At 42.1% G+C, this 27,201-nt stretch overlaps 1 protein-coding gene across 3 annotated transcripts in view; it reads left to right on the plus strand.

The window, feature by feature from the left end:
- PCNX2 (pecanex 2) overlaps nt 1-27,201 on the plus strand; it is a 302,174-nt gene that overhangs the window by 186,601 nt on the left and 88,372 nt on the right. For all 3 annotated transcript variants that reach the window (XM_043477085.1, XM_043477087.1, XM_043477086.1), the window contains 2 exons: nt 11,047-11,155; nt 17,198-17,327. In XM_043477085.1, the coding sequence (XP_043333020.1) occupies nt 11,047-11,155; nt 17,198-17,327 (239 nt within the window). The remainder of the gene's footprint in view (nt 1-11,046; nt 11,156-17,197; nt 17,328-27,201) is intronic.

Consider the following 27,201-nt stretch of genomic DNA (forward strand, 5'->3'; position numbering starts at 1 on the left):
CCTAAGTAGCCTACCCCTGCTGGGTACCCTCATCCCTGTATCGCCTCTGCTTCTCTTCTTAGTTACAATTTTCCAAATTGCACTTCACAGATAATCTATTACCCCACGTTCCTTTGTCTTCCCTTATATTTTAGTTTCCCTTAATGATTCTGTTTTCACTGTTCTGTTGTAGGTTAATCAGACTCATCTTGCTTGATACCTCTTTCCTGAATAGTCCTGAAATTTTATATTTTACTATTAAATATCATGCTTACTGCAGTATAGCACTGATACCCTTTATCAGTTTAAGAAGAACTTTTAAAATTACTAGGTTGTGAGGCAGTTTTATAAACTTGTTGAATTTATTTTTCAGCATCTTTCCTGAATCAATTAAATATTATATAGTCTTTCATTTACTTCATTTTTGTGAATCAATGACATTTTTTCTAATATTTAACCATTATGTGATAAACCGTATTTGATCATGATATATTTTTATACATTTACAGATTCATTTGTTAAATATTTTATTGAGGATTTCTGCATTTATATTCATAGATTAGAACACCTGTATTTTCCTTTCTGATAATATTCATGCTACTTTTTTGGTATTACAAAATAGACTTCCAATATAAACTGTGAAGTTTTGCTAAGGTGCACATTTTAAGGCTACATCTTTTCCTCTACAAATAGCTCTAGCTGAGTTCCACAAATTATAATTGGTACTAATGCTTTTCATTGTCATTCATTTTCAAGTATTATCTGATTTTGGTTATCACTATCAATGCTGTTTTTATTGTTATTATATCCAGAGTTTGTGGTTGTTGTTTCTATTATTGCTTTGTTGTCCTATTATTATTGGCTTTTAATTCAATTACAAAGCAATCTGCGTGATATCAATTCTTAGCATTGGTTAAACCTTCTTTTGGAGTTTAATCATTCATCAATTCTTGTAAATGTGCATATGCTTGAAAACTATATTCTTTCTCTTTGGGTTGACTGCAAGATTCTAATACACATATCTCTTAGATAAAGCTTGTTAATTCTATTGGTCAAATATTTTATATCTTCATTTTATTTCTCTCATTAAGCAATTATTTTCTCAGATGCCTGTCTTAAAATCTCTCCCTGTGATATAGATTTCTTAATCTTCTCCTGTAATTCTGTCCATTTTTACTTTAGATATCTTGAGATTATGTGGATAAGTACATACATTCCACTTAATTGTATCTTCTGGTAACTCTTTCTTTTCATCATTATGTACAGATTTTTATTCTTTATTGAGTAAAAGTCTAGGTTGTCTAATATTGATATAGGTAAGCAAGTTTTCTTTTGATTAGGATTTGCCTGGTATGTATATTTTTCATTCCCTTAAGCTTTCTAAGTAATTTTACTGTTTCTAATGAAAGCATCTAGCACAATTTTCCTTGTTAATACAGACTGAGAATCTTTACATTTTCATAGGCAAATTGTATCCATTTACATTTACTCTGATTACTTGTGAGCTTTTACATTTTTCTATCATGATTTTTTTCTTTCTTTTTATGATGCTTTTTCTTTGCCCTCCTACTCCTCTCTTTTTGCCTTATATTGAATTGAATAAATTTTATTTGGTCCCTTCTTTCCCTGTAGTGCTTGGAAATTGAACAATATTCTTCTGGTTCTTTAGTGCAATGAATCTCAATGTGTGATCCTCAGAAAAGCAGCATCAGAATAACCTGGAAAGATATTCTGGTCTGCATCCTAAACCTACTGAATCAAGAACCTCTGCAAGTGGGAATCAGAATCCTTGATTTACAAGCTCTCCAGGCAATTCTGATTCATACTAAAGTTTGAAAACTTTAGCGGTGTAGTGGATACTATTAAATCATTAAGATAAGCCTATGAAATTAAAAATGTCTTTTTTTTCTCTCAGCCCAGAGACTTAACCTTCAACTCCAATTGCCCTCTCACGTCTTAAATATTTATATCTAGTATTCAAATGTATCACTGTCCTTATGATTATTTTTACAATTAATCCTCACACTGATATTTTAACACTTCAGCAGTTTTTTTTTTTCTCCATTATTCTTGTATGTCCTCTCTTGAACATTTTTCTACTCCCCATATCCCTACCTATGCATCAACATGTCTGATCACTTTCCCCAATTCTTTCGCTCCTGGTTTTCAATCCCTCAGCTGGGCTGCCACCTGAATTCATCACCTCGTTCCATCTTGAACTTCCAAATGTCTTTCCATGTGTCAACATCCTTTGCAAGCACTCTCATCTCTGCTGTCTCAGCATTCACTCATTTTGAACTCAATTCACCTTTAATTCAATAGCCAGTCTCTGGGATTCCTTTCAGCCTCTCCTGCTTCTTCAAGTTCAAACACTGATAATCATAAGTTGCATATTTTTCTGAGTTAAAAAAAACTTGATGAATTTTACAACAAAATTTTAAAAAAGGGCAAAAAAAAGAAAAAAGAACTAGTCTGGGATGGGAGACTAGTAAGGCTGGAGCAATAGGGATAACAGGTAGTGATTGAATTTAATCAAATGGACTTATCATATAGGCAGCTCCTAGTAAAAGAACATTCAGTAAATGGTGAGTTATTTCACTGGGAAAGAGGGAGGAAGTCCCCAGAGGAAAGGCGGCCTATGCCTTATTTAAGAATGTACTAGCAAGGAAATGGGTTAGGGTCATATTTATTTGGGTGACACTTCCCTTAAAATAGTTTGTGAATTTATGCAGATTGCATTTTCTACCTAGAGCAGAGATACAACAGCATGTCTATGCCAAATTGAAAAGATGTTTCCAGAAAGGGTTATTTGAAGTGAGAGTATTTATGGTGTCTTTCTTTGGGAAACAGCCAGAATTATTCCACTGTGACTTTTCGTCTTTTCTGAGTGTTTTTAGTGGAAAAGACCCAGATGATTCTGTTTTCTCGTATAGTCATACTTGGGTAATTTGGGAAGTTTATTATGCTTTATTAGGTCTGAGATTTAAGAGCGTGGCAGCAGAGCATTAGGAATGAGATAAGCTTCATAAAAACAGAGGCCTCATACTGTCTAAGGAGATGCTCAAGTTCGTAGCTAATGGAAATGGGACTTCTATTTAAAGTACCTCAATGTGACATATCAGTCCCAAGCTCACATGTTGCTGTATATAAAATAGATAACCCACAAGGACCGACTGGATAGCACAGGGAACTCTACTCAATACTCTGTAACAACCTAAATGGGGGATTTAAGTTTTCTCATTTGAAATAGATATATGTGTGTGTATAACTGAATCACTTTGCTATACACGTGAAACTAACACAGCACTATAAATCAACTCTGTGTGTGTGCTTAATCGCTCAGTTGTGTCCGATTCTTTGTGACCCCATGAATTGTAGCCCATCAGATTCCTCTGTCCATGGAATTTTCCAGGCAAGAACACGAGTGGGTTGCCGTTTCCTCCTCCAGGGGATCTTTCCAACCCGGGTACCAGACCCACATCTCCTGCGTTGCATCTCTTGTATTGCAGATGGATTCTTTACCACTGTGCTACTTGGGAAGGCAGTAAATCAACTCTCAGTTCAGTTCAGTTCAGTTCAGTCACTCAGTCGTGTCCAACTCTTTGCAACCCCATGGACTGCAGCACGCCAGGCGTCCCTGTCCATCACCAACTCCCAGAGTTTACTAAAACTCATGTCCATCGAGTCAGTGATACCATCCAGCCGTCTCATCCTCTGTTGTCCCCTTCTCCTCCTGCTCCCAATCTCTCCCAGCATCAGGGTCTTTTCCAGTGAGTCAACTCTTCGCATGAGGTGGCCAAAGTACTGGAGTTTCAGCTTTAGCATCAGTCCTTCCAATGAACACCCAGGACTGATCTCCTTTAGGATGGACTGGTTGGATCTCCTTGCAGTCCAAGGGACTGTCAAGAGTCTTCTCCAATATCACAGTTCAAAAGCATCAATTCTTCGGCGCTCAGCTTTCTTCACAGTCCAACTCTTACATCCATACATGACCACTGGAAAAACCATGGCCTTGACTAGATGGACCTTTGTTGGCAAAGTCATGTCTCTGCTTTTTAATATGCTGTCTAAGTTGGTCATAGCTTTCCTTCCAAGGAGTAAGCGTCTTTTAATTTCATGGCTTTAATCACCATCTGCAGTGATTTTGGAGCCCAAGAAAAGAAAGTCTGACACTGTTTCCACTGTTTCCCCATCTATTTGCCATGAAATGATGGGACCAGATGCCATGATCTCAGTTTTCTGAATTTGAGCTTTAAGCCAACTTCTTCACTCTCCTCTTTCACTTTCATCAAGAGGCTTTTTAGTTCCTCTTCACTTTCTGACATAAGGGTGGTGTCATCTGCATATCTGAGGTTATTGATATTTCTCCAGGCAATCTTGATTCCAGCTTGTGCTTCCTCCAGCCCAGCGTTTCTCATGATGTACTCTGCCTATAAGTTAAATAAGCAGGGTGACAATATACAGCCTTGACGTACTCCTTTTTCCTATTTGGAACCAGTCAGTTGTTCCATGTCCAGTTCTAACTGTTGCTTCCTGACCTGCATATAGGCTTCTCAAGAGGCAGGTCAGATGGTCTGGTATTCCCATCTCTTTCAGAATTTTCCACAGTTTATTGTGATCCACACAGTCAAAGGCTTTGGCATAGTCAGTAAAGCAGAAATAGATGCTTTTCTGGAACTCTCTTGCTTTTTTGATGATCCAGCGGATGTTGGCAATTTGATCTCTGGTTCCTCTGCCTTTTCTAAAACCAGTTTGAACATCTGGAAGTTCACGGTTCATGTATTGCTGAAGCCTGGCTTGGAGAACTTTGAGCATTACTTTACTAGTGTGTGAGACAACTCTACTCCAATATAAAATAAAAATTTTTTAAACTACTTAAGTGCAATGCTGTGCTGCATGTGGTGGTGTTAGTGTTCTTCTTTCCATTGACTGTTACCTTAAATGAGTTACTATTTCCTAGATAAGGGTCTAATATGGTGCAGAAGGTGCTTCTTCATCCATGCTTCTCATTAATTAATGATTAGTGTTCATGAATTGACTTTCTTGTATGCTTAGACATTGCTTTTTGGATACCCATAAATTTTTCTTTTCTCTCATTTGTTTTTTTTCTGACTTAATCTTAGAAGAGAAGAAAGAAGTGTAAAGGGAAAATATGAAGTTGAGTCTTTTAACCTGGAGCACACCTCTTTACACTTTTAGGGGAAAAAAAAATATGTAGGTCATATCAACCTTCTTGGAGCTGTGCCTTTAAGAAGCACAGGTAACCCAATAGCCTGCCTTGTTGGGACCAATTGTCACTGGACTTGTTGGGTGGACTCATCTATTTTTTGTTTGGCATTTGTACTGAAAAGGGTGTTCCAGGACAGATCAGAGCCTGGTGCTTGTGGAGAAGAGGTCCCCAGTAGTGGCTGTGGCCCCATTTGTCCCATTCAGACTTGTGACCCTGCCCATTGCTATGAGCAGAAAGGCACAGGTAGAAGACAGCTTTCCTCTGCTGCTTCCTGCTGTTGTCCTTCCAGGATGGCTCGTGTCCTCAAGAAGATGTGGTAAGTTTGGGAGTTAGAAATCCATCACCAGGTGGAGAACTAGGAATTTCAGCATCTGGATTCACATGGTCCGTTGAACTCACTTTCTTCCCTAAGCAGCCCACTTAGCTTCCCTTTGTGCGATTTCTTCCTCTGAAAAATAAGAGGACCTGGACTTGGAGTTTTAGTTGTTTAGAGGGGAGCCCTAGAATTTCCTGATCATGAGAAAATATATCCTCAAATAAGATATCCTGTCCTATATTGCACATACTGTTGCCAGGCAGCATCCCAGGTCCTTAACAAAGATGAAGTCATTTAATCCTCAGATGACCATGTGGGGAGGTCCAGGTATCATCCCCAGGATAGGTGCCAGCTGGGGTTGAAACCCAGGCAGTGTGCCCTCAGGCCCATGCTCTTAAACACTGTGTTGTGTTGACGTCTGACAAAGTGCCAGCATGTCCTTTTTCTGGTGGGCTTCACGGAGGGTTATTAGGTTGTCAGATTACTGAATTTTTACTGTATAGCTCAGGGAACTCTAGTCAATGTTATGTAGCAGCCTGGATGGGAGGGAAGTTTGGGAAAGAATGGATACATGTTTATGTATGACTGAGTCCCTTTGCTGTCCACCTAGAACTACCAGAACATTGTGAATTGTCTATACTCCAATGCAAAATAAAAAGCTTAATAATAAAAAAAATTTACTGAGTTGTGGAGGAATCAATCACTGGTATATAAAGAACTGTCATTCTGGAGATCTGGCTTCAATGATTAAGAATAGCAGAGTCTGTTTGATGAGTGGCGTACTGAAAATCTTTTACAAAGCTTGTGTTTTACTCTTCACAGTGGTCATGAAAAATGAGTAAAAACACAAAGCAGAGACATAGGAAAAGAACAAAGATACCCGGGGTCTTGGCCGCAATTAGAGCGTGAGAGTGCATGTGCCTGATTACTGGTTTTGCTTATGTATAAATACAGGTTGCTGTGCTATGCAAAAAATAATTGTGATAGACTCATTTAATCATAATGCAGCAAAGTTTAACTTGTTAACGCTTTAAACTTGCAGATGAGGCTTTCCCTGGGGCTGCCTGTCTGATTGTAGTTGCAATGCCTGACCTACTTATCAGCTTTTCCAGGAGGTGGCTTAAAAGCCTCCCAGGATATAGTCATACACTGAAAACCCAACAGGAATAACTTTTTAAAACCCATGATTCATTTTCAGGGCATTTGGGGGTTCATACATCACATAAGGTAATCGTGTTCATGCTTGCAGTTTTCACCTAGGCATGAGTCACAGGACTAAATCTTAATAACCAGACTAAGAATTCTTAACAGTGTTGTGATGAGAATGTTTCAAATCCAGAGGCATTTTGCTTGATAGAGTTGGGTTAGGGCACAAAGGAACAAGTTAATACAAGAGAGTCCACCCCCACTTCTCAGGATTGTTGCTTTTGATGTACTCTAGAGTCCTTTGTTTGAATGTCTTCTGTTTTGTAATTAGCTTACTCCTCCTCTGGTTGAATTAATGGTGGGGATGCATGGATATGATAATGACCTTCAAAGGGAATCGTATCTTTTAAGAGAAGTGAGTCAAGAGTTTGAGTCTGTGTTTGACCTGTCTGTCCACATCGTCTTTAACTGGTGGAAAGTAAGGTGGGGAGAGGACTAATTTAAAAAATTTTTTATTTTATACTGGAGTATAGTTGATTAACAATGTTGTGTTAGTTTCAGGTGTACAACAAATTGATTCAGTTGTACATATACATATATTCATTCTTTTTCACATTCTTTTCCCATTGAGGTTATTACAGAATATTGAGCAGAGTTCCCTGTGCTACACAGTAGATCCTGGTTGGTTATCTATTTTAAATACAGTAGTGTGTATATGACAATACCAAACGCTCAGTTTATTCCCCCCAAATCATGTTTCCCTTTTGGTAACCATGAATTTGTTTTCTAAGTCTGTGAATCTGTTTTGTAAGTAAGGTTATTTGTATAATTTTTTTTTAGATTCTGTGTATAAGTGATATCATATGATATTTGGCTTTGGCTTTCTTAGTGTGATCATCTCTAGGTCTATCTGTGTTGTTGCAAATGGTATTATTTCATTATTTTGTGGCTGATTAATATTCTGTTATATATATGTACCACATCTTTATCCAGTCATCTGTTGACGGACACTTAAGTTGCTTCCATGTCTTGGCTATTGTAAATACTGCCACTGTGAACATTTGAACCATGATTTGGGAGAGAACTCACTTTTTGTGAACCTTAAAGATACAACCTCAAGCTGATGTAAGAGAGTAAACTGCTGTTCTCTCAATTTTTGGCATCTCAAAGGGCCCCAGAGCCTTGGAGACCCATCCAGATCCAGGGTTCAAGAAGCTTAAACCAACCGCTTGATTAAAACTAAAGTGGACTTCCTGAAAGAACTTGGAAGCCAATTGAAGTCAGCTCTCGGGTGGATGTCAGTGAGCCAGAGGGAAGAACATGAAAGTTACTGGGAAAAAACGTTTGTTTTTCTTACCCAGAATTCATATTCCTTCACAGTTCTTCTGGTCCAGTTGCATCCCGTTTCTCCTCCACTTTTCCTTTCTCTTTGCTCTGCCTCAGTCCTCCCCACTGTCTCTATTTCTTTCCCTCTCTCTTGCTCTCCCCTTTGCTTTCTCTCTGCCCCAACTCTTCACTGCTAGGTGTGTGACCAGGGTCCCCAGGGGACACATTTAGACTGTGGGATTCTGCACACTACCAGATGCGGTCACTTCTTAAGAGCTCCCAATTTGCTGTGCCTTTGAGAGAACCTCTGTCCTTGGTTCATCTTCTGTAGCCGGTCCAAGAAAGTTTAACTCTAAAGTTAGTCTCCTAACCCAGGATATTGATGAGAATGTGGTAAGATAAGAAAAGCCAAAGGAAGATTTGAAGAGGATTCTAATTAACCTCACTTTTCCTTATGACATTTTCATGAAACAATTCAGGTTAGCCTCATCTTTTGGTTCCAAAATCACAGATTTGACCTTTCACTGACAGGCTAAGTTATCTTGGTTCCTTGAACCTTACTTTCGTTAGTGGCCCATTTTCCAGCCTTTGCTTTCTTTTCATTGTGATCATCTGATGTTCTGTGCCACACTCACTGAGCCTCATTAAGAGTTCTATTTTTCCTTCTCTTTTCACATCATGAGTCTGGTGAATGTATTTTACTGTCTCATATGCTAACCAGTCTAGGAATAAACACATCCTGCCATTTGAATTTTCCATAATTATGGAATATTAGCCATAAAAAGAATAAAATAATGCCATTTGCAGCAGTATGGATGGACCTAGAGATTATCATAGTAAATCAGAGAAAGACAAATATCATACGACGTTGCTTATATGAAGAATATTAAAAAATGGTACAAATGAGCTTATTTACAAAGCAGAAATAGATTCACACAGGCATAGAAAACAGACTTACGGTGACCAAGGGGAAAGCGTGGGGAGGGGTAAATTAGGAGCTTGGGATTAACATATATATACTGCTATATATAAAATAGATAACCAACAAGGACCTACTATATAGCACAGGTATTTTGTAATTAGTATTTGGTAATAATCTGTTGACAAAAAATTATTCACAACCTAAAAATTGAGTTATGTTTTATTTGGCGAGAATTTTTAGGACTTCAGTCCTGGGAGGCAGCATCTCAAGAAACCCTGAGAGAACTGCTCTGAGGAGGCGAGGGGAAGAGCCGGGTTATACAGAAGTTTTGCAACAAAGGGCAGGTAGTTGGGAACATCAAAAGGTTATTGTTAATTAAGGAAAACCACATGTCTCAAGTTAAGGAATTTGGTGCTTTTCTGTGTATGGGAAGATGCAAGAGTCGGGTTCCCTGAAGTCATTCCTCCGACATGCCCCTCAGCTGTCTGGCGCCAGGATCCGGTTTTCACATCCTGCGTTTCCTCAGGGCTCAGAGTGGGGACGAGCTGCGGTCGGGTGGCTGCTCGATGGCAGGTACTCTTTCCTCCCTGAGTTTCCTCAGGGCCCGTTAGTTTGCATGGGAGGGCTGCAATCACTGGTGACTGTGACGTCCTTTCTTTACTGATACAGCAGGGAATATTCCATTTCTCAAACCTGTAAGGGAAAAGAATCTGAAAAAAAGAATAGATATGCACATGTATAACCAAAATCAACTTTGCTGATTACCTGAAACTAACACAACATTGTAAATCAACTATACTTCAATTTTTTTAAAATGAGGTCTCCGTTATGGATGAAGAGTGTGTGTGGAGTTTAGGAAGTATGTTGGTACTTCCTGACTGTATCTAGAAGTGACAGCCATAGAATTTCACATCTGGGGTCCATCAGTCACTGCTGTCTACAAAGCAGGGGTCTGCAGTCAGGGAGTCCGGCCCTCTTCATCCTTCCCAGCACATTTATGTTCTGGATCTCCAGCCCAAACCAATGGGCACTTTCCCCCTCGTGTTCATCCTTAGGCCACATAAGGTCTCTTCTCTCCAACCCCTACTTCTCCCCAGAACTCAGCTTTCTCCTGAGCTGGCTTGTCTAACAAATAAATGCAGCAGCTCCTATATCCTATCTTGGCTTTCTAAAACACTTTGTAACTTGCAATTCAATCCTATAGAGCAGTTTTCTCCAGTAAGAGTGACTGAAGAGGTAGGCTAAAGTCCATACACAAAGAACTTGAGTAATGTCCATCATGATGGGGTTTTGTATAAATCTTTCCCTGAAAGACCCAAGTATGAAGGAGGAGAGACCAAGCTGTGAGTATTCCTTTAAGAAACACAGAGATATACCATATCATTAACTTGGTGAAATTACCCACACAAGGTTTCCTCTGATCATCTTGTTGCTGTTTGAAGGTCCACTTGAACAGCTGTCTTGCATATGAGACAAAGGAAGTGTTGAGAAAAATTTGCACAACTTGAGAGTTGCGAGTTAAGTTTTATTTGGGGCAAAATGAGAACTGCAGCCCAGGAGACAGCATTTCGGATAGCTCTGTGAAACTACTCTAAGGGGGCGAGGCAAGGAGCCAGGATATATAGGAGTTTTGCAACAAAGGGCAGGTAGTGGGAACATCAAAAGATGGTTGTTAATTAAAGAAACCAGATAGGTCAGGTTAAGGAATTTAGTGCTTTTCTATGTATGGGTAGATGCATGAGTCTGGGCTTATTGAAATCATTCCTTTGATGTGCACCTCAGCTATCTGGGGCCAGTATTCTATGTTTTCACATCCTGATAGTCCTCAAGACTCACCATAGGGAGTGGCTACAGTCTAGTGGCTGCTAGATGACAGGCATTCTTTCCTTTCTTGAGTTTCCTCAGAGCTCACCGGTGGATGCTGGTGACTGTGACATCCTTTGTTTACTGATGTGCAAGGAAATATTTTCATTTCTCAAAGTATTCCATTTCCCAGACGGTAACAGGAAGAGGGTTAACGATAGTCGCAGTGTCGTTTTGTAACTTTAACACGGGCTCTTCCACCAGCTGTGACAGGGCTGCCACTGTGGTGGTCATCACTGATGCGTCTCTGTCTTTCGCTTTCAGCTCGGGGACCTGCTTCACAAGCTGCAGTTCGTCATGACCTATGTGGCTCCTTGGCAGATGGCTTGGGGCTCCTCCTTTCACGTGTTCGCTCAGCTCTTTGCAATCCCTCGTATCCTTTCTGCTCCTGTTTTCACCCCCTGGCTCAGATCCATATTTTACGGATGTGAGCTTTTCATTGAACCTTGGCAATAAAAAGGTTTTAAAGTCTTTAAGATTACATTTTAATGGGGACCTGGGGAGGCACTGTGGCTTCTTTTTAGGCACTTAGCCTTAAGAGATATTTCTTAATTTGGAACTCTTCCTGTTTCTTAATGCATATTCAGGAGTGACTTGATTTCTTCTGATTTTTCCATTTCCCATGACCGCATCTGCATTAAGATATCATGTCTTTTAAATCACCACTTAAATGATTTGGATTACTTGTGCAAAATAGTGCAAATTAATTCACTATTTATAAATATAATTGCTATATTATTATTGATTATATAACATTATATTAAAACATAGCTTGGTTATCATATACTTGAAGAATGTCCAAAGACCCAGAATTGGGCACAAACAGAATTACTCAAATATCTTTGAAGACCAAAAAAAATATTTATGGTTTTGTTTTACAATTGTCATTAACCAAGGACCCTAGTTTTATCATTCATAGTTTCATTTGGTTTCCTTGTCTATTTTTAAGTGTTTCCATAATGAGAATTAGTTTTAATTTACTTCAAAACAATTTAACATGCTCTTACTAAAGATCACTTTGACACAGCTAAACTCTGTGTGTGTGTGTGTGTGTGTGTGTGTGTATTTGGAGAGAGGGAGAAAGAAAAATCAAGAATATTCTTGAAGACAGAGAGAGGAAATAAAATATTCTTAACTGAGGCCTAAAATTTGCCTTCCCTGAAGGACTTTTCTTCCCACTAAATTTATACATTTTTAGTTTGTGTTTCCTGAGTTGTGGTCCAGGAACTTCCTGTATCAGAATCCTTAGAGGAGCTTATTAAATAAGCAGATTCCTGAGGTCAGCACATACCTTGAAAACCACATTAAAGGGGGATTCCTGAAACCTCCATCTTCATAAGACTCCCTGAGATTCTTATTCACTGATGTGTGTGAAGTGCAGTCTTGCTGGCATCCACTGTGGGTGCTATGAGCTCGTTTTAATGGCCACATGGAGCTTTCTTTCCTGGAGGTTACATGAGGCTCCTCAAGACAGTTCTTAAGGAACCCCTGGGATCTCAACTTTGAGTACAGGGATAGAAATATACTTGGGATATTTGTTATCCCCTGGTAGCTCAGATGGTAAAGAATCTGCCTGCAGTGAGGAAGACCTGGGTTTGATCCCTGGGTCAGGAAGATCCCCTGGAGAAGGGAATGGCTACCCACTCCAGTATTCTTGCATAGAGAATCCCATAGACAAGGAGCCTAGTGGGCTACAGTCCATGGGACCCCAAAAAGGAACTACTGAGCAACTAATACACACATTTGTAAAGTGATAATATGTTCTATATTATTTTTAAAAAATGCTGTCCTTCTGATTCATTTGTTTTTTAAAAAAATTAATCATACCCAAAGTTGTCCTCAAAATGCACATTCTCCGTATTCCTATTCTTAGACCTGCATTGATATTTGTAAAGTGTTTCATGCTTATTTGGCAGAACAAGCTCAGGAAAAATGGTCGCAAAAGTGTGAGCTTGTATACCACCCCTTTATAACAACATTCATTTTCTACAGCAGCAGTCATTTTAGTTTTTCTAAACAGAGTCCTTAAAGGAATCTTTACAAACAAAGACAGTGAGGTGAAAGAGTGAGGGGATTTTTATTTATTTCTGGTGCATGTCTCAGATATCCTGTCTAGAATTTAAAGCCTGTTTGTTAAATGAAAAAGATGAAATGGATATAAATTTGCAGCTGAGGAGTTGGACTAAGAATTTAAAACTTGAAGTAGTGGTTTCCAATTTTATCCTGAATTTGGCCTCACAGAAACCTGTAGCATTTCTTGTGGCTTCTTCCTTGTTCAATGAATTTAGTAATACTAATTACTCCTTGTAGTTCCATAGCTGAATTACACCTGTTCTGGGAGCCATAACTTTCAATTACCTGACCTTTATGTGTGTTGAGGGGTCACACTCAAGCATGTGGCACCTGGCACTTGATAGTTCCTCTAAATACAAAGGTGACAGTGCCATCCATCTCAGATGGAGCACAGTGGGCATTAAATCTAAGTATGTTCGTGATGGGCTTTCCTGGTGGCTCAAAGGTAAAGAATCTACCTGCCAATGTAGGAAACTCGGGTTTGATCCCCTGGTGGGGAAGATCCCCTGGAGAAGGAAATGGCAACCCACTCCAGTATTCTTGCCTGGAAAACCCCATGGACAGAGGGGCCTGGTGGGCTACAGTCCATGGGGTCGCAAAGAGCCGGACATGGCTTAGCGACTAAACAACAGTGTTCCTGACAGATGGATTTAGTTTTCGGACACAACGAATCCTCGTGCTTTGCTCCTAACACTGTTCCCATCAGTGACACCCACCTGCCTCTGCTCAGGGACAGACCCTTCAGTGGTCGTGGAGCCTGACCGCAGCTGGTGTGATGGCCTGCAGGAGCTTCAGCACCCTCCTCATCACCCGAAGACACCTTCCTATCCCGGGTCTGTTGTAAGGGAGGTGGTGGTGGTGGTTTGGTCACTGAGTCATACCCCACTCTTTTACAGCCCATGGTCTGCAGCCCTCCAGGCTCCTCTGTCTGGGATCTCCCAGGCAAGAATACTGGATTTTTCCTTCTCTAGGGGAACTTCCCTGCCCAGAGATCGAACCCTGATCTCCTGCTTGGCAGGGGGATTCTTTACCACTGAGCCACCTGCGAAGCCCATTGTAAAGGTAACTATTTGCTATTGGCAGCCCAACATCATACCAGTCAGAATAGAATGAGATCATTTAAAAAACCAGATATATATGCCATCAGGATGAAGCTATCAGGTTCCTAAATGCCAGCCCTGGATCTTGACTAATTTTGAAATGTTAATGATTTTATCACTCTATTAGGAAGCTGTGGGTTCCATCCTGGTGTTGAGAAGGGACTAATTTGCTCCATTTTGAAACGGAATTAACTTTCAGGCCAGCAGGTCACTGTTTAGTAAATTGTTTTTCCAGTCCTAGCATGTTTTCTCCCTCAGTCATCTGTGTTAGTTTCTGAGCTTATAACCTCCAGGGAAGGATGAGAATGCTCACCCTTTTAATATATGCAGAGACCATGCAAGACCATTATCTTCAAATAATTAGACAGAGTTAGCCAGATTCGCTCTATTAAATGTGTGTATTGGAAAGACTGCTTTCTATTTGGCATGTCATCTTGAGCTTCCAATTATTTTTTTAAGTATCAATGTTGACATTTTCATTTTAAATGCCCTCAAATAAACCTGAACCTATTTAAGGAGTCTCCATCCTTAGCAACTGAACAACAGCCATCTACCCCTTAGGCCCGCCTCTTGGCTCTCAAAAAGGAAACATTTCTCAGTACTGCCTTAGTTGTTATAGTCACGATATTCTGTATTTATATATTTACTGATATATATTAAAAATATATATTTATAAATATATGTATATTTACTGATTGCCCCTAAATAAAATAAACTATGAGATCTTCTGCTCACTGCTGCCCTACTTCTGACTTACTAGGCTTCATTTTCTTTCCTATCAAATTTGAACTTTCTTTATAAGCTAGCAATATTTCCTCATTTCTTAATGTCTGGATAACTATTTCTGGTGTTTAAAAAATGGATAACATACTCTTTTATCTTTAGAATCAAAAAGAACGGCAGTGCCAGCCCACTCAGCCTGGCTTCTGCTTAACTCTGTCCTGGTTCTTCTGCAGACTGCACAGGGCCCCCTGAACCTGCCAGGGTGGATGTGCCTCTCCTCTTACCCTCCCCATAGCACCCCACTCCTCAGGAATCTCCCCTGTGACCCCACTCTGCTTTTTCAGCAGCTTTTCTCAGTGACATCTCCTGTGTAGTTCCTTCTACTTCTGATGACGGAGATGTAGTAAATTGGTATGTTTTGTGGCAGAGGTATTTTTAAAAATTTTTAATTGTTGATACTTTGTTTAAAAATTTTTTTTAAAATCTATTTCTTGGCTGTTCTGTGTCTTTGTTGCAGTGAGCGGTCTCACTGGTTGTGACACATGGGATTAGGTACCTGGTCGCATGTGGGATCTTAGTTCCCCAACCAGGGATGGAACCCATGTCCGCTGTATTGGAAGGCAGATTCTTAAACGCTGGAACACCAGGGAAGTCCCATGTAGTAGAGATATTTAGAACTTTCCAGTGTTCAAATTAACAAGAAACTGATTCTGCATTTGAACTGAGGTCAGAATAAAGGGAACTGGACTGAAATTGTAGCACAAATGAGATCTTTTGATACCCAAACAATTCAACATGGTTATTAATGGCTGGTGTGTCATTTCACTCCTCAAGAGGGAAACAAACAGCAAGTTGGAAGAAAAAAAAGACACAGTTTACAAATGAAGAAGAACTTTTTGGTTTTTTTTTTTGCTATTTTTGTTTTCTTTTTTTTTCTTTTCCCATTTATTTTTATTAGTTGGAGGCTAATTACTTTACAATATTGAAGTGGTTTTTGCCATACATTGACATGAGTCAGCCATGGATTTACATGTGTTCCCCATCCCCATCCCCCCTCCCACCTCCCTACAAATGAAGAAAAACTTTTACATCTATGAAAATGTTCAGGGAAGTGCCTGTAGACAGACAAGGCTCACTCGCTCCTCTGTGTTTATACGTGAATGGGTCTGTGAAGGCCTGCATCACATAACTAAGCCCTGCCATTGATAACACGGGAAAGCCCTTCTATGCTCTGGTAGGTAATGAAACACAGAGCCCTCCCTTCTGTGACAGGCGTGGAGGCATTTCTTACTGTCCACTGGAACTTTATAAAGATGGACTAAAGAAATAAGACCTCCATTTGCGCAACAATGAGAAAAAGGCACATCTTCCCTTCCAGGTGGGAAAATCAGCCTTACGGGAGATCAGACTTTTGTTTTCCTTGGCCCTGCCCTGTAGCGTGCGGACCTTTGTTTCCCGACCAGGGATTGAACCTGAACCTCCTGTATGAAGAGTGTGGAGTCTCAACCACTGGACCCTCAGAGAAGCCCCATCCTTATAAATCAGATCAGACCCGCAGTAGAATCAAGCAGGCCCTCACCCTGAAGGACAAGGACTCACGTGCATATGTAGAACCTGGGCAGTCTGGCTCCCCACTGACTTCTGTCACCTCTGCTCCTCTGACTCTTCCCCTCAGGCCCCACCATCACCCCGGAACCACAGCGATGGGAGTGTGATTGACCGCTGGGGGAAGTTCTCCAATGACAGTGGGAAGCTGGGGAGGGACTAGCCCTCTACACCTCCCCCAGATTTCCAGAGATCAATTAGTTGAGCTTAACCCAAAAGTTAGAGCCATACTATTTTAATTTTGGACAATTACATTTCTGATCAGAGTATGTAAAGTTGAGGCATGCCAACAAGTAGGAAACCCATACAGAGTACTAGGGAGATGACTTAGCCGGCAACACACTGTGACTTTATGTGTACATGTTTTTAGCTTATAAACCAGATATGAGCTGGATTTTTTTCTTTTTTTAATTGAATTGATCTATTGGTGTTCAGTGTGTGATAAAAGACAGATTTTTGAATAGTGGGAAAAGATTCTTTGAGGAACTGGGATGCTGTCTTCCCAAACAATGGTATTTATTTACTTTCAAAGTGGAATTTAATTTTAATTATTTATAAAGCTGCTTAGTACTTTAGTAAATGTGCCACAGCATGTCTGGTTCAGAAAATGTTATCTCAGGAAAAAGCACTGTTCTTTTCAATTCTTAGATATTAAATCTTTGCCATGAATTGTGCTGAGACTGCTGGGAATTTTATGAGAATCATTTGGTTTTCACAGTGGTGATAAATGAGACCTAGCAGGATACTATTGAAAGTTTTACATTTCCAAAAATGTACCTACAGCCGCCACAGGGATGCCCATCTTTCTTTCCTCGGTGAGAAAACGGCTTTCATATAAACTTGTTAAAATCTCAAATATTATTTAGAAAAATAACAATGAACACACTTTTTGAGCCTTAACTCAAAATCCTCAGATTCTGCCATGCTTTTCTTTCAGACGTTTGCCACATCCATCGTTTCTACTCCATTGAGCCCATTTCTCGGGAGTGTCATTTTTATCACATCGTATGTCAGGCCAGTGAAATTCTGGGAGAAAAACTACAAGTAAGATCCTAAAATCGTTGCTGACTTGCTTTGCTAAGACTTGAGTTCAGGATGCTCCTCGACCTCTGTCTGTGAGAAGCCCAGGCATCAGGCTTTGTCCTGTGGGGCAGCCCTCTCGACCCCACCCCCACCCCGCACCGGATCGTCCACTCAGCTTCCAGGTTCTTGGCCAAGTCTACTGACGGCAAATTTGCAGTCAGTACCAGTCTAGGTTTCACCAGTTGTGAAGGAAAATGAGTTATCACTCTGCATTCTTTTTTTTTTTTTTTAAAAAGCTTTTTACTTTGTGCTGGGGTTTAGCCAGTTAACAATTTTGTGATAGTTTCAGGTGAACAACGAAGGGACCAGCTATACATATACATGTATGCATTCTCCAGCAAACTTCCTTCCCATCCAGGCTGCCACGTAACATTGAGCAGAGTTCCCTGTGCAATATGGTAGGCCCTTTTCGGTATCCATTTTAAATATAGCAGTCACTGCCCACTCTTAACAGTTGCCCTTGACAGGTTGTCTTAGGAACCATGGTCTAGTCATTGGATGAGATTGCTTCTTGGGGGCTCATCTGCCTTCTGTGGGCCTTTGAAATGTACATGTCATGCCTGTACCAGTGTGCATGCATCACAGCTCAAAGTCAGTACACCATTTTTTTCTGAGCACCTTTGAACTTGTAGAAGATGATGCATGTGCCTTGTCTTGGCTATTTGTACTGGTCAGTCATAAGTTTCCTCAAGCAAACAGTGATGGAGCCAGAACTTTTTTTTTCTTGGTTGTGCCACACGGCATGTGGGATCTTAGTTCCCTGATTAGGGATCAAACCTTTGTCTTCTGCATTGAAAGGCAGAATCTTAACCACTGGAGCACCAGGGAAATCCCGCTAGGGCCATGATTTTGTCCGAAGTGGTGGGGAGTAGTGGTTCTGTGAGTAACTTTTAAGAGCCACTAATGATTTGTGGGGGGAGGACCTGAGAACAGCCAGAGGAGGGGGCAAGATGAGCCGGCCTGTCTCCAGCCGGGTTGTCTCCTTTGCCCTCATTTACAAGCCTTACCTGGGCTGTCCCATCCAAGCCCTAATCCATCTTCTGTAACGTATCTACATTGCCCATGGCTCTGCCCGGTGACACAGGTGAGAAAGAAACTGCTTGCCAATGCAAGAGACAGAAGAGACACAGGTTCGATCCCTGGGTTGGGAAGATCCCCTGGAGAAGGAAATGGCAACCCACTCCACTATTTTGCGTGGCGAATCCCTTGGACAGAGGAGCCTGGCAGGCTTCCATAGGGTAGCACAGAGTCAGACACGACTGAAGCGACTTAGCACACTCGCCCTGCCACTTTACAACGCGCCCGAGTGTGTCACAGAGGCCAGAGTTAGGTTAGGAGGTCTGTGCGGTTAGACGGTGTCTGTGAATAGAAACACACATCTTTCTGGGGCAGGCAGTCGGGTGTTATGATGAGAGCCCAGCGCGGGCCGCCAGCCTGCCAGGGCTCACACCGCACCTTCATCATCTGATGCGGGGGACCTCAGTCCTTTCTCTTCTCTTCTGTAAAGTGGGGCCGAAGGTATAAGGCCTACTTCACAGCCTTGTGGGGGAATATGAGTCAATAGTCATAAAGCACCTCGAACACAGGGACTGCCATGTGGGCCTGCACTGGTGGGGCTCTTCTCTGACTGCCCTGCCTGGAACTCCTGTCCCTCCTGACTGAGCTAACCATCTCTGGGGGCTCCCATTCAGGGGTCCAGGGGAGATCGGACCAAACTGGAGCACCCCAAGGTGAGTGAGTGCTGTGAGACCACCGGGAGGTGGGGAAGGCCGCTCCTGTGTCTGGCAGGTTCCGCAACTTCGAAAAGGTGGGCTGGTTGCTGTGAAGCCATCTTAAAACTTACACGTAAGCCTGAGTCTCCTTTGCATTTGTCTAAATAGAGGCTGGGGCTTCCCAGGTAGCTCAGTGGTGAAAGAATCTCCCTGCAGTACAGGAGATGAAGGACATGTGGGTTCAATCCCAGGGTCAGGAAGATCCCCGGAGAAGGAAATGGCAACCCACTCCAGTATTCGTGCCTGAAAAATCCCATGGACAGAGGAGCCTGGTGGGCTACAGTCCATTGGCTGGCAAAGAATTGGACATGACTAAGTGAGTATGCATGCAAAGAGATGCTGGGCATATTTACAGAGTCAGAAGGAAAGAAAGCCACCAGTGTTGGCTTCTCTTTAAGCTTCTCAAGGAGAAAACAATTTGGGGGACTTTTGTGGAGCTCGGAAAATCATACTTCCAGAAGGTACAAACACTTGAGAATAAGAAGTGTGACAATCTCATAGACTTTTTAACTATTCAGGAAAGTGCACGATATTTTAAAGGTGATCTTTAACATAAAAGATTTCTTTTTGTCTCCTGTTCTCAGATAAGTTTGAGAACCAGCTTTTGGTAGGGGGCCAGGGAAGAATTTGATAAGCAAAAGGCATCCCCTTGAACTGGAGGGGGTGTTGTTCAGTCACTAAGTCATGTCCGATTCTTTGTGACCCCGTGGACTGCAGCACGCCAGGCTCCCCTGTCCTTCACTATCTCCTGGAGTTTGTTCATATTCCTGTCTGTCCATTGAGTCAGTGATGCTATCTAACCATCTCATTCTCTACCCCCCTTTTTTTTTTGCCTTCAGTCTTTCCCAGCATCAGGTCTTTCCCATTGAGACTGTTCTTCGCATTAGGTGGCCAAACTATTGGAGCTTCAGCTTTAGCATCAGTCCTTCCAGTGAATATTGAGGGTTGATTTCCTTTAGGATTGACTGGCGTCCCATAGCAAGGGAAGTGGGGAAATCTTTGTGAGATGCTTTTATTGAGGGGAGTCATCCTAACACCTATGCAATACAAGTTAAGTATTTTCATATTTAGTTTCCTCACTTCCAAGAGTCAGCCACCCATTCAGGATGATACACTGAGATACGAATTGTGGGTTTGTGCAGGTTACTTAAAAATATGGGCTGCTCGAGTGTTTCCTTATTCAGCCACACGATGAGGTGATGATGCTGTGACCCATTCTTTCGCTCAGGATAGCACTCTGTTACATGGGGGGCGGGCGGTGGGGGGGGTGTTGGTCGACTGTCCTGGGCTGAGAAGGGAGCAGCAGGGTCTATAGGTATGTATGAGGACGTCCTGTCTTCATTAGGTCTCCCTGAAGGAGCCAAGTTGGAGAAAATATTCAGTCCAGCTGGTGGGGGGCAGGGAGAGACGCTGATGCAGAAGCCAGCCAGCCAAAAGCCTCTTGTCACCTTGTGTTAAGTCTCAGAATACAGAGCCCTGTGGTCATCTGCTTAAAGGATCGGTGATGGAATTTGGAACAGTGAGAGTGGTGGGAACCCAGAAAGGAAATGGCAGGAAATCTCATCTAGATCCCTGCCAGCCCTCTGGAAAGCTCATTCTCTGTATCTGAAACTGTTGGTTTTTATTTCAAGCACTAATGACTCTTCTTATTCTTACTTGTGAGTGTCTCTGTAGCCGGTCCTGTTGCTTTCTTTTCAGTCTGATGCAGAGAAGCAGTTGTTAGTGTAATTGATTGTTTACTAACTGTCCCAGCTAAGAGATACTCTCCTCTCTGTGTATCAGTGAGCGCAGTCTGCCAGTGGGCCCCAGGGTCGCCAGACTCACCCTGGGGTGTGATGAAGGGCCCTCATCATCTCCCCACCTGGCTCCCTCTCCCTCTTCACCCCTGCTCCCTCACTTTCCAGTCCTCTGATTTTCCTCCCAGACTTTCTAAAGCTGCCTTTGGTTTCTGCAAGACTCCAGTGAGCCCTGAACCCTAAGGAGCCAGCTTCTTTCTTCTTTTTTTTCTTTTTTGCTGTTCGTGGGATCTTCCATCCCCTACCAGGGATCAAAGCCATGCCCCCTGCATTAGAAGGACAGAGTCCTAACCACTGGACTTCAGGGAAGCCCCTGGGATCCTTTTCATTCTCTGTGGAAACAGTAAGTAAGTCACCAGCTACCTGGTGACTCCGGCCTGTCGGCTTGCCCCAGTCTGGTCTGTCTTGAGATCCGCAGAATCTGTACCGGAACGCTGCTCCTCACTGGGGGCTGGTGACAAGCATGTCCTCTGCCCACCTAACTAAGCTCCTCTCCGGTTGATTCCCCAGAAGCAGCACAGGTCACACTGTCCACGAAGTCAGTGGTGGCTCACTGCTGCCTGGCGAGATGTCCCCCAGAGCCCCACGCTGATGGAAGTGCTCTGTGTCTGCCTCTTCCACTGTGGCAGCCCTCCACACTTGCCACAGGGCTAATGTGGCTGCAGTTGAAATTCTGTCGAGTTTTAATTAATTTAAATGTAAGTAGCTGCATGTGACTAGAGTCTGCTGCATTGGACAGCACGGATGCAGACCCACCTCACCTCAGTCCTTATCTTCCACAGTACTTTTTCATGCATCACATATTCACGTTTTTCATTCCCAGCCCTCCCTCGGCCAGGCTCTTCTCATCCAATGCTCTCCCCTCCCACACACCTCCACTTCCACCCACACAGATTCAAAAGGCAGAGAATCATTCCACCTGCTGAAGAATGAATGGAAGGTTCGGGAAGGACTTTTAGGATGAGAGGTACCGAAGCCATCCCTTTTGGGAAACAAATTTGCTCCGTGGCTGTCGTGAAGTGAACCAAAAACTGGTGTGGACTGATCCTCCTTCCAAGTTTGGACTCCTTCGTTTTCGTCTTTGTGCCCCTGTGTTGGGCATACAGAACAGCTCTGCACACAGTGGGTGTTCTATGACTATTTCTTAACTTAATGAAGTCCAGCAATATTATGCAAAAGAGAAAGGAAATCATAATCTGGATTTCATTTGCCACCAACACAATGTTCACCATTAAACAGTTCTTCACTAATGTCTTTAAAATCTGTCTTGATGAGTTCTGCCTGGTGTCTCCATTTAATTTACAGGCAGTGATGGCAAATGCACTGTAATAATAGTGCCTGATGTTTATAAATCCTCTTATGTTAGAGTACTTTTAAAGAGCTTTGGAAGTACATATTGATATTATGATTTATCATCCTTCTCTTTATATATAAACAACTGCTAAATAACCAAACTTTATCATTAACATGAAGCAAATGTTTAGGCTAGAAAGTATTTGACTCATGGCCCTGGTTGTTTTATCCAGTGTCTCGGTCCTAAAGGAGTTGACTGGTCAGGAAGATTCCCTGGAGGAGAGCATGGTAACCCACTCCAGTACTCTTGCCTGGAAAATCCGATGGACATACGAGCCTGGTGGGCTACAGTCCATAGCGTTGCAAAGAGTCGGACATGACTGAATTGACTTGGCACGTCTTCAGCCCTGAAAAAGGAAAAGTTCTATTCACAATGATTTGATTCTGATACACAACAATCTTCTGTTGTTGTTCAGTCACTAAGTCATGTCCAATTCTTTTTTGACCCCATGGACTGTAGCCTGCCAGGCTCCTCTGTCTGTGGAATTTCCCAGGGAATGATACTGGAGTGGGTTGCCATTTCCTTCTCCAGGGGGTCTTCCTGTCCCAGGGATTGAACCCACAGCTCCTGCATTGGCAGGTGGATTCTTTACCACTGAGCTACCAGGGAAGTTCCAAAAGTCTTCTATAAACTGTTAAATACCGTAGCTATGAGGAGACACATGTGACAGTCACCTGAAGGGCACATGAAACTTCATGGTTGTTATATTTCTATTATATTGTCCAGACTCGTTTTAAAATGTTAAATAGTTCTGGACAACATTCTTGTTAACAAGTATACTATAAGCATGTTCATGGGACCACTCTGCTGGCTTAAGATTGGAATCATTCTATATGATTGCTTTACAAAAAAAATCAGCTCTGCATTCCATGCCTTTGCTTATTGTTCAGTTACAGATGTCATGATCTTGTCCCACCCTAATCAGGAAGAAGATAATCAGTGTGACTTCATCTTCAGCTCTTCCTGAGATGGTGATGGTACTCAAAAAGACCTTGATTAAAATCCCAGCCCATATGCTCCATTTGGTGTTTGACTTTAGGAAATTATTCAGCCTGTCCCATTCAGTCACTCAGTCATGTCCGACTCTTTGCAACCCCATGGACTGCATCATGCCAGGCTTCCCTGTCTATCAGCAACTCCCAGAGACTGCTCAAATTCATGTCCATTGAGTTGGTGATATCATCCAATCATTTTATCCTCTGTCATCCCCTTCTCCTCTCACCTTCAATCTTTCCCAGCATCAGGGTCTTTTCCAGTGAGTCAGTTCTTCTCATCAGATGGCCAAAGTATTGGAGTTTCAGCTTCAGCATTAGTCCTTCCAATGAATATTCAGGACTGATTTCCTTTAGGACTGACTGGTAGGATCTCCTTGCAGTCCAAGGGACTCTCAAGAGACTTCTCCAACACCACAGTTCCAAAGCATCATTTCTTCGGTGCAAGTTTTCTTTACGGTCCAACTCTCACATCCATACATGATGACTGGAAAAACCGTAGCTTTGACTAGACAGACCTTTGTTGGCAAAGTAATGTCTCTGCTTTTGAATATGCTGTCTAGGTTGGTCACAGATTTTCTTCCAAGGAGTAAGCGTCTTTTAATTTCATGGCTGCAGTTACCATCTGCAGTGGTTTGGGAGCCCAGGAGAATAAAGTCTGTCACTGTTTCCATTGTTTCCCCATCTATTTGCCATGAAGTGATGGGACCAGATGCCACAATCTTTGTTTTTTTGAATGTTGAGTTTTAAGCTAGCTTGTTTACTCTCCTCTTTGACTTTTGTCAAGAGATTCTTTAGTTCCTCTTCGCTTTCTGCCGTGAGGGTGGTGTCATCTGCCTATCTGAGGTTATTGATATTTCTCCTGGCAATCTTGATTCCAGCTTGTGCTTCATCCAGCCTGCCATTTCACATGATGTGCTCTGTGTGTAAGTTAAATAAGCAGGGTGACCATATATAGCCTTGATGTACTCCTTTTCCACTTTGGAACCAGTCCGTTGTTCCATGTCTGGATCTAACTATTGCTTCTTGGCCTGCTTACAGATTTCTTTGGAAATTATTAGAAGAAATGAAGTAGCCTGCATAGTCAACAAAATTCAGCCTGTGAGCCTCAGTTAACTCATGTGTAAAATGGGATGACTATCTCTATGTGCCTCCTAAAAGTTGTAAACACCAAATTAATCCTGTACTCATTTTGCTTTCCTTTTTTGTATTTTTTAAAATTTATTTTTATTTGAAGACTAATTGCTATACAAGCTTTTGTTGTTTTCTGTCAAACAACAATGTGAATCAGCTAGAAGTGTGTATATATATGTTCTCTCCCTCTTGACCTTGTTTTTTTAAAATTTGGCCACATTGCATGGCATTTCGGATATTAGTTCACTTACCAGAGATGGAATCTGGGGTCTTCTGCATTGGATACATGGAGTCTTAACCACTGGACTGCCAGGGAAGCCCCTTCTTCCTTGTATTTTTATCTGCTGTCATTTAACTTTTAGTTCAGGTAAATCTAGACATGTTTTATGTTTCCTTGCAACCTACCTGAAATTGTTTCTGAAATGGCAGAACAGAACCATAGCAATGCATGAAAGGACACGTGTGTAGACCATGGAGCGTCATATCCACAGTCCCCGTGCTGTGAGATGCTCTGTAAATGCTGGTCCTCACCTCCAAACGCTATGGTTACTTTGAGGCCTTAGCCAGTCCAAGAGCCTGGGTTCTGTTCTCTGAGCATCAAAGCTGCCTTAGTGGAAAGAATGAGATCTCCCAAGTGCCATTCTTTTGCGGTTTATCGAACAACAGAATAGAAGATCAAAATATTTCAGCTAGTCTTGGTGAGCTCTCATGGGTCTTACTTTGTTATTCCGCAGCCCTTTCCTGGGTTTGTAACATAGAAGGGACACTAGCTGGACCTTCGGAATTACAGAATCCCCCCTGTACTGTCTGTTCAGGGAGGGAGTCCTCTTGCTTCTCCCCTGGAGCAGACCTCGTATCTCACTCAGCACCCCTGTGAGCGTTGTCAGCCACAGTAGTGGGCTCTCACTGCACTAGATCTGCTCCTCATGGCCTTACCCAAATACCCCGTACACCTGGATATACCTGCGATCCTGAAGCACACAGCATCCTTGCTCCACCTGTGCCATCCTTTTAACAGTTTGAAGGAAGCTTTCCTTCCCTTCTCAGCCCTCAGCTTCAGGCTAAACAGTCCTGTCTGTTCTTGGTGTGAGATGGTTTAGACCTTGAGCATCTCAGCTGCCCTCACCCAGATGTTTACTGAGATTTCCCTGTCCATGCCCTCCATAGCAGATACTTCCAGGTGTCACCTACTCAGTTCACAGTAAAGGGACCTGTTACTTCCTCTAAGTCCTATCTTCTGCTCTCACTTTTGCTTCTTAAAATCTTGTTGTTCAGTCACTAAGTTGTATCTGACTCTTTGCGACCCCATGGACTGCAGCACTCGAGGCTTCCGTCCTTCGCTATCTCCCAAAGTTTGCTCAAACTCATGTCCATTGAGTCGGTGATGTCATCCAACCATCTCATCCTCTGTCGTCCCCTTCTCCTCCTGCCCTCAGTCTTTCCCAGCATCAGGGTCTTTTCCAATGAGTCAGCTCTTCACATCAGGTGGCCAAAGTATTGGAGCTTCAGCATCTTAAAATCTAAACCTCCTCAATTATTTTGCTAAAGTATTGCCAAGCCAAGTCTTCATCATCCCACTCTCATGTGTATATGTTTTACTGAAAGGCAGAAATTTCCATTTCCTCTATCAACTCTCAACTTCTTGGCTTCAACTCAACATTCCAGTCCATACAAATCAATGTGTCCATCATCATTCATCTTCTCCCCAGCCCCTTCACTTGTACTGTCTGCAGATGGGCTTGCCTGTCATCATCTGGGTCTTCATTCATGGTTTGTTAATGATGATGGGCTGGAAAGAGTCATGAATGTCTGACATGGTTAAGGCAGTCAAAAAGAAACTCTTAACTTCACACTTTATTTTCTAATCTTTTCAAAACGAAGGGATTTTGGGGGATATTCTCTTCCTAGCAAGCTGTGGTTTAAGGGTGGTTTATAAGATCTTCGTGTAAAACATTAAGCATCTCAAAAGGCATTTTGTTTTTCTGTTTTACAAACTTTTTGTTTTATATTGGGGTATGCTGCTGCTGCTGCTCTGTCACTTGAGTCCTGTCTGACCCTTTTATGACCCCATGGAATGTAGCCCGCCGGGCTCCTCTGTCCATGGGATTTCCCCGGAAAGAATACTGGAGTGAGTTGCCATGCCCTCCTCCAGGGGATCTTCCCAACCTAGGGACTGAACTCACCTCTCTTGTGTCTCCTTCATTGCAGGCGGGTTCTTTACCACTGAGCCACCGGGGAAGCCGCTGTTGGGATATAGCCGATTAACAAGCAATGTTGTGATAGTTTCAGATGGTCAGTGAAAGGACTCAGTCATACACATACATGCATCCATTTCCCCCAAACCCCCCTCCCCTCCAGGTTGCTGCAAAACGTTGAGCAGAGGTCCATGTGCTGTACAGTAAGTAGGTCCTCACTGGTTATCCATTTTAAATAGAGCACTGTGCGCATGTCCGTTCCAAACTTCCTAACTATCCCTTCCTTCTACCCACCCTCCCTGGTTCATTCTCTAAGTGCATTTTCTAAAGGTCTGCACGTCTGTTTCTTTTTTGTAAGTTCATTTGTATCATTTCTTTTAAGATTTCACATATAAGGAATACGATATTTCACTCAAAAGACATTTTTTAAGTGTAAAGCAGGAAGCTTATATGGCTTATGGGTTAATAGTAAAATGCTGCATTATAATTCAAGTCTGCAGTTCTTCCAGAGAGGGATTTACATATTTCAACTTGTAATGAAGCTACCCCAGAATTTATTTGGATATGTTTTAAAAGGGCTTCCCACATAGCA

This window comes from Cervus canadensis, chromosome 8 (assembly GCF_019320065.1).
Source record: "Cervus canadensis isolate Bull #8, Minnesota chromosome 8, ASM1932006v1, whole genome shotgun sequence".
NCBI lineage: Eukaryota > Metazoa > Chordata > Mammalia > Artiodactyla > Cervidae > Cervus > Cervus canadensis.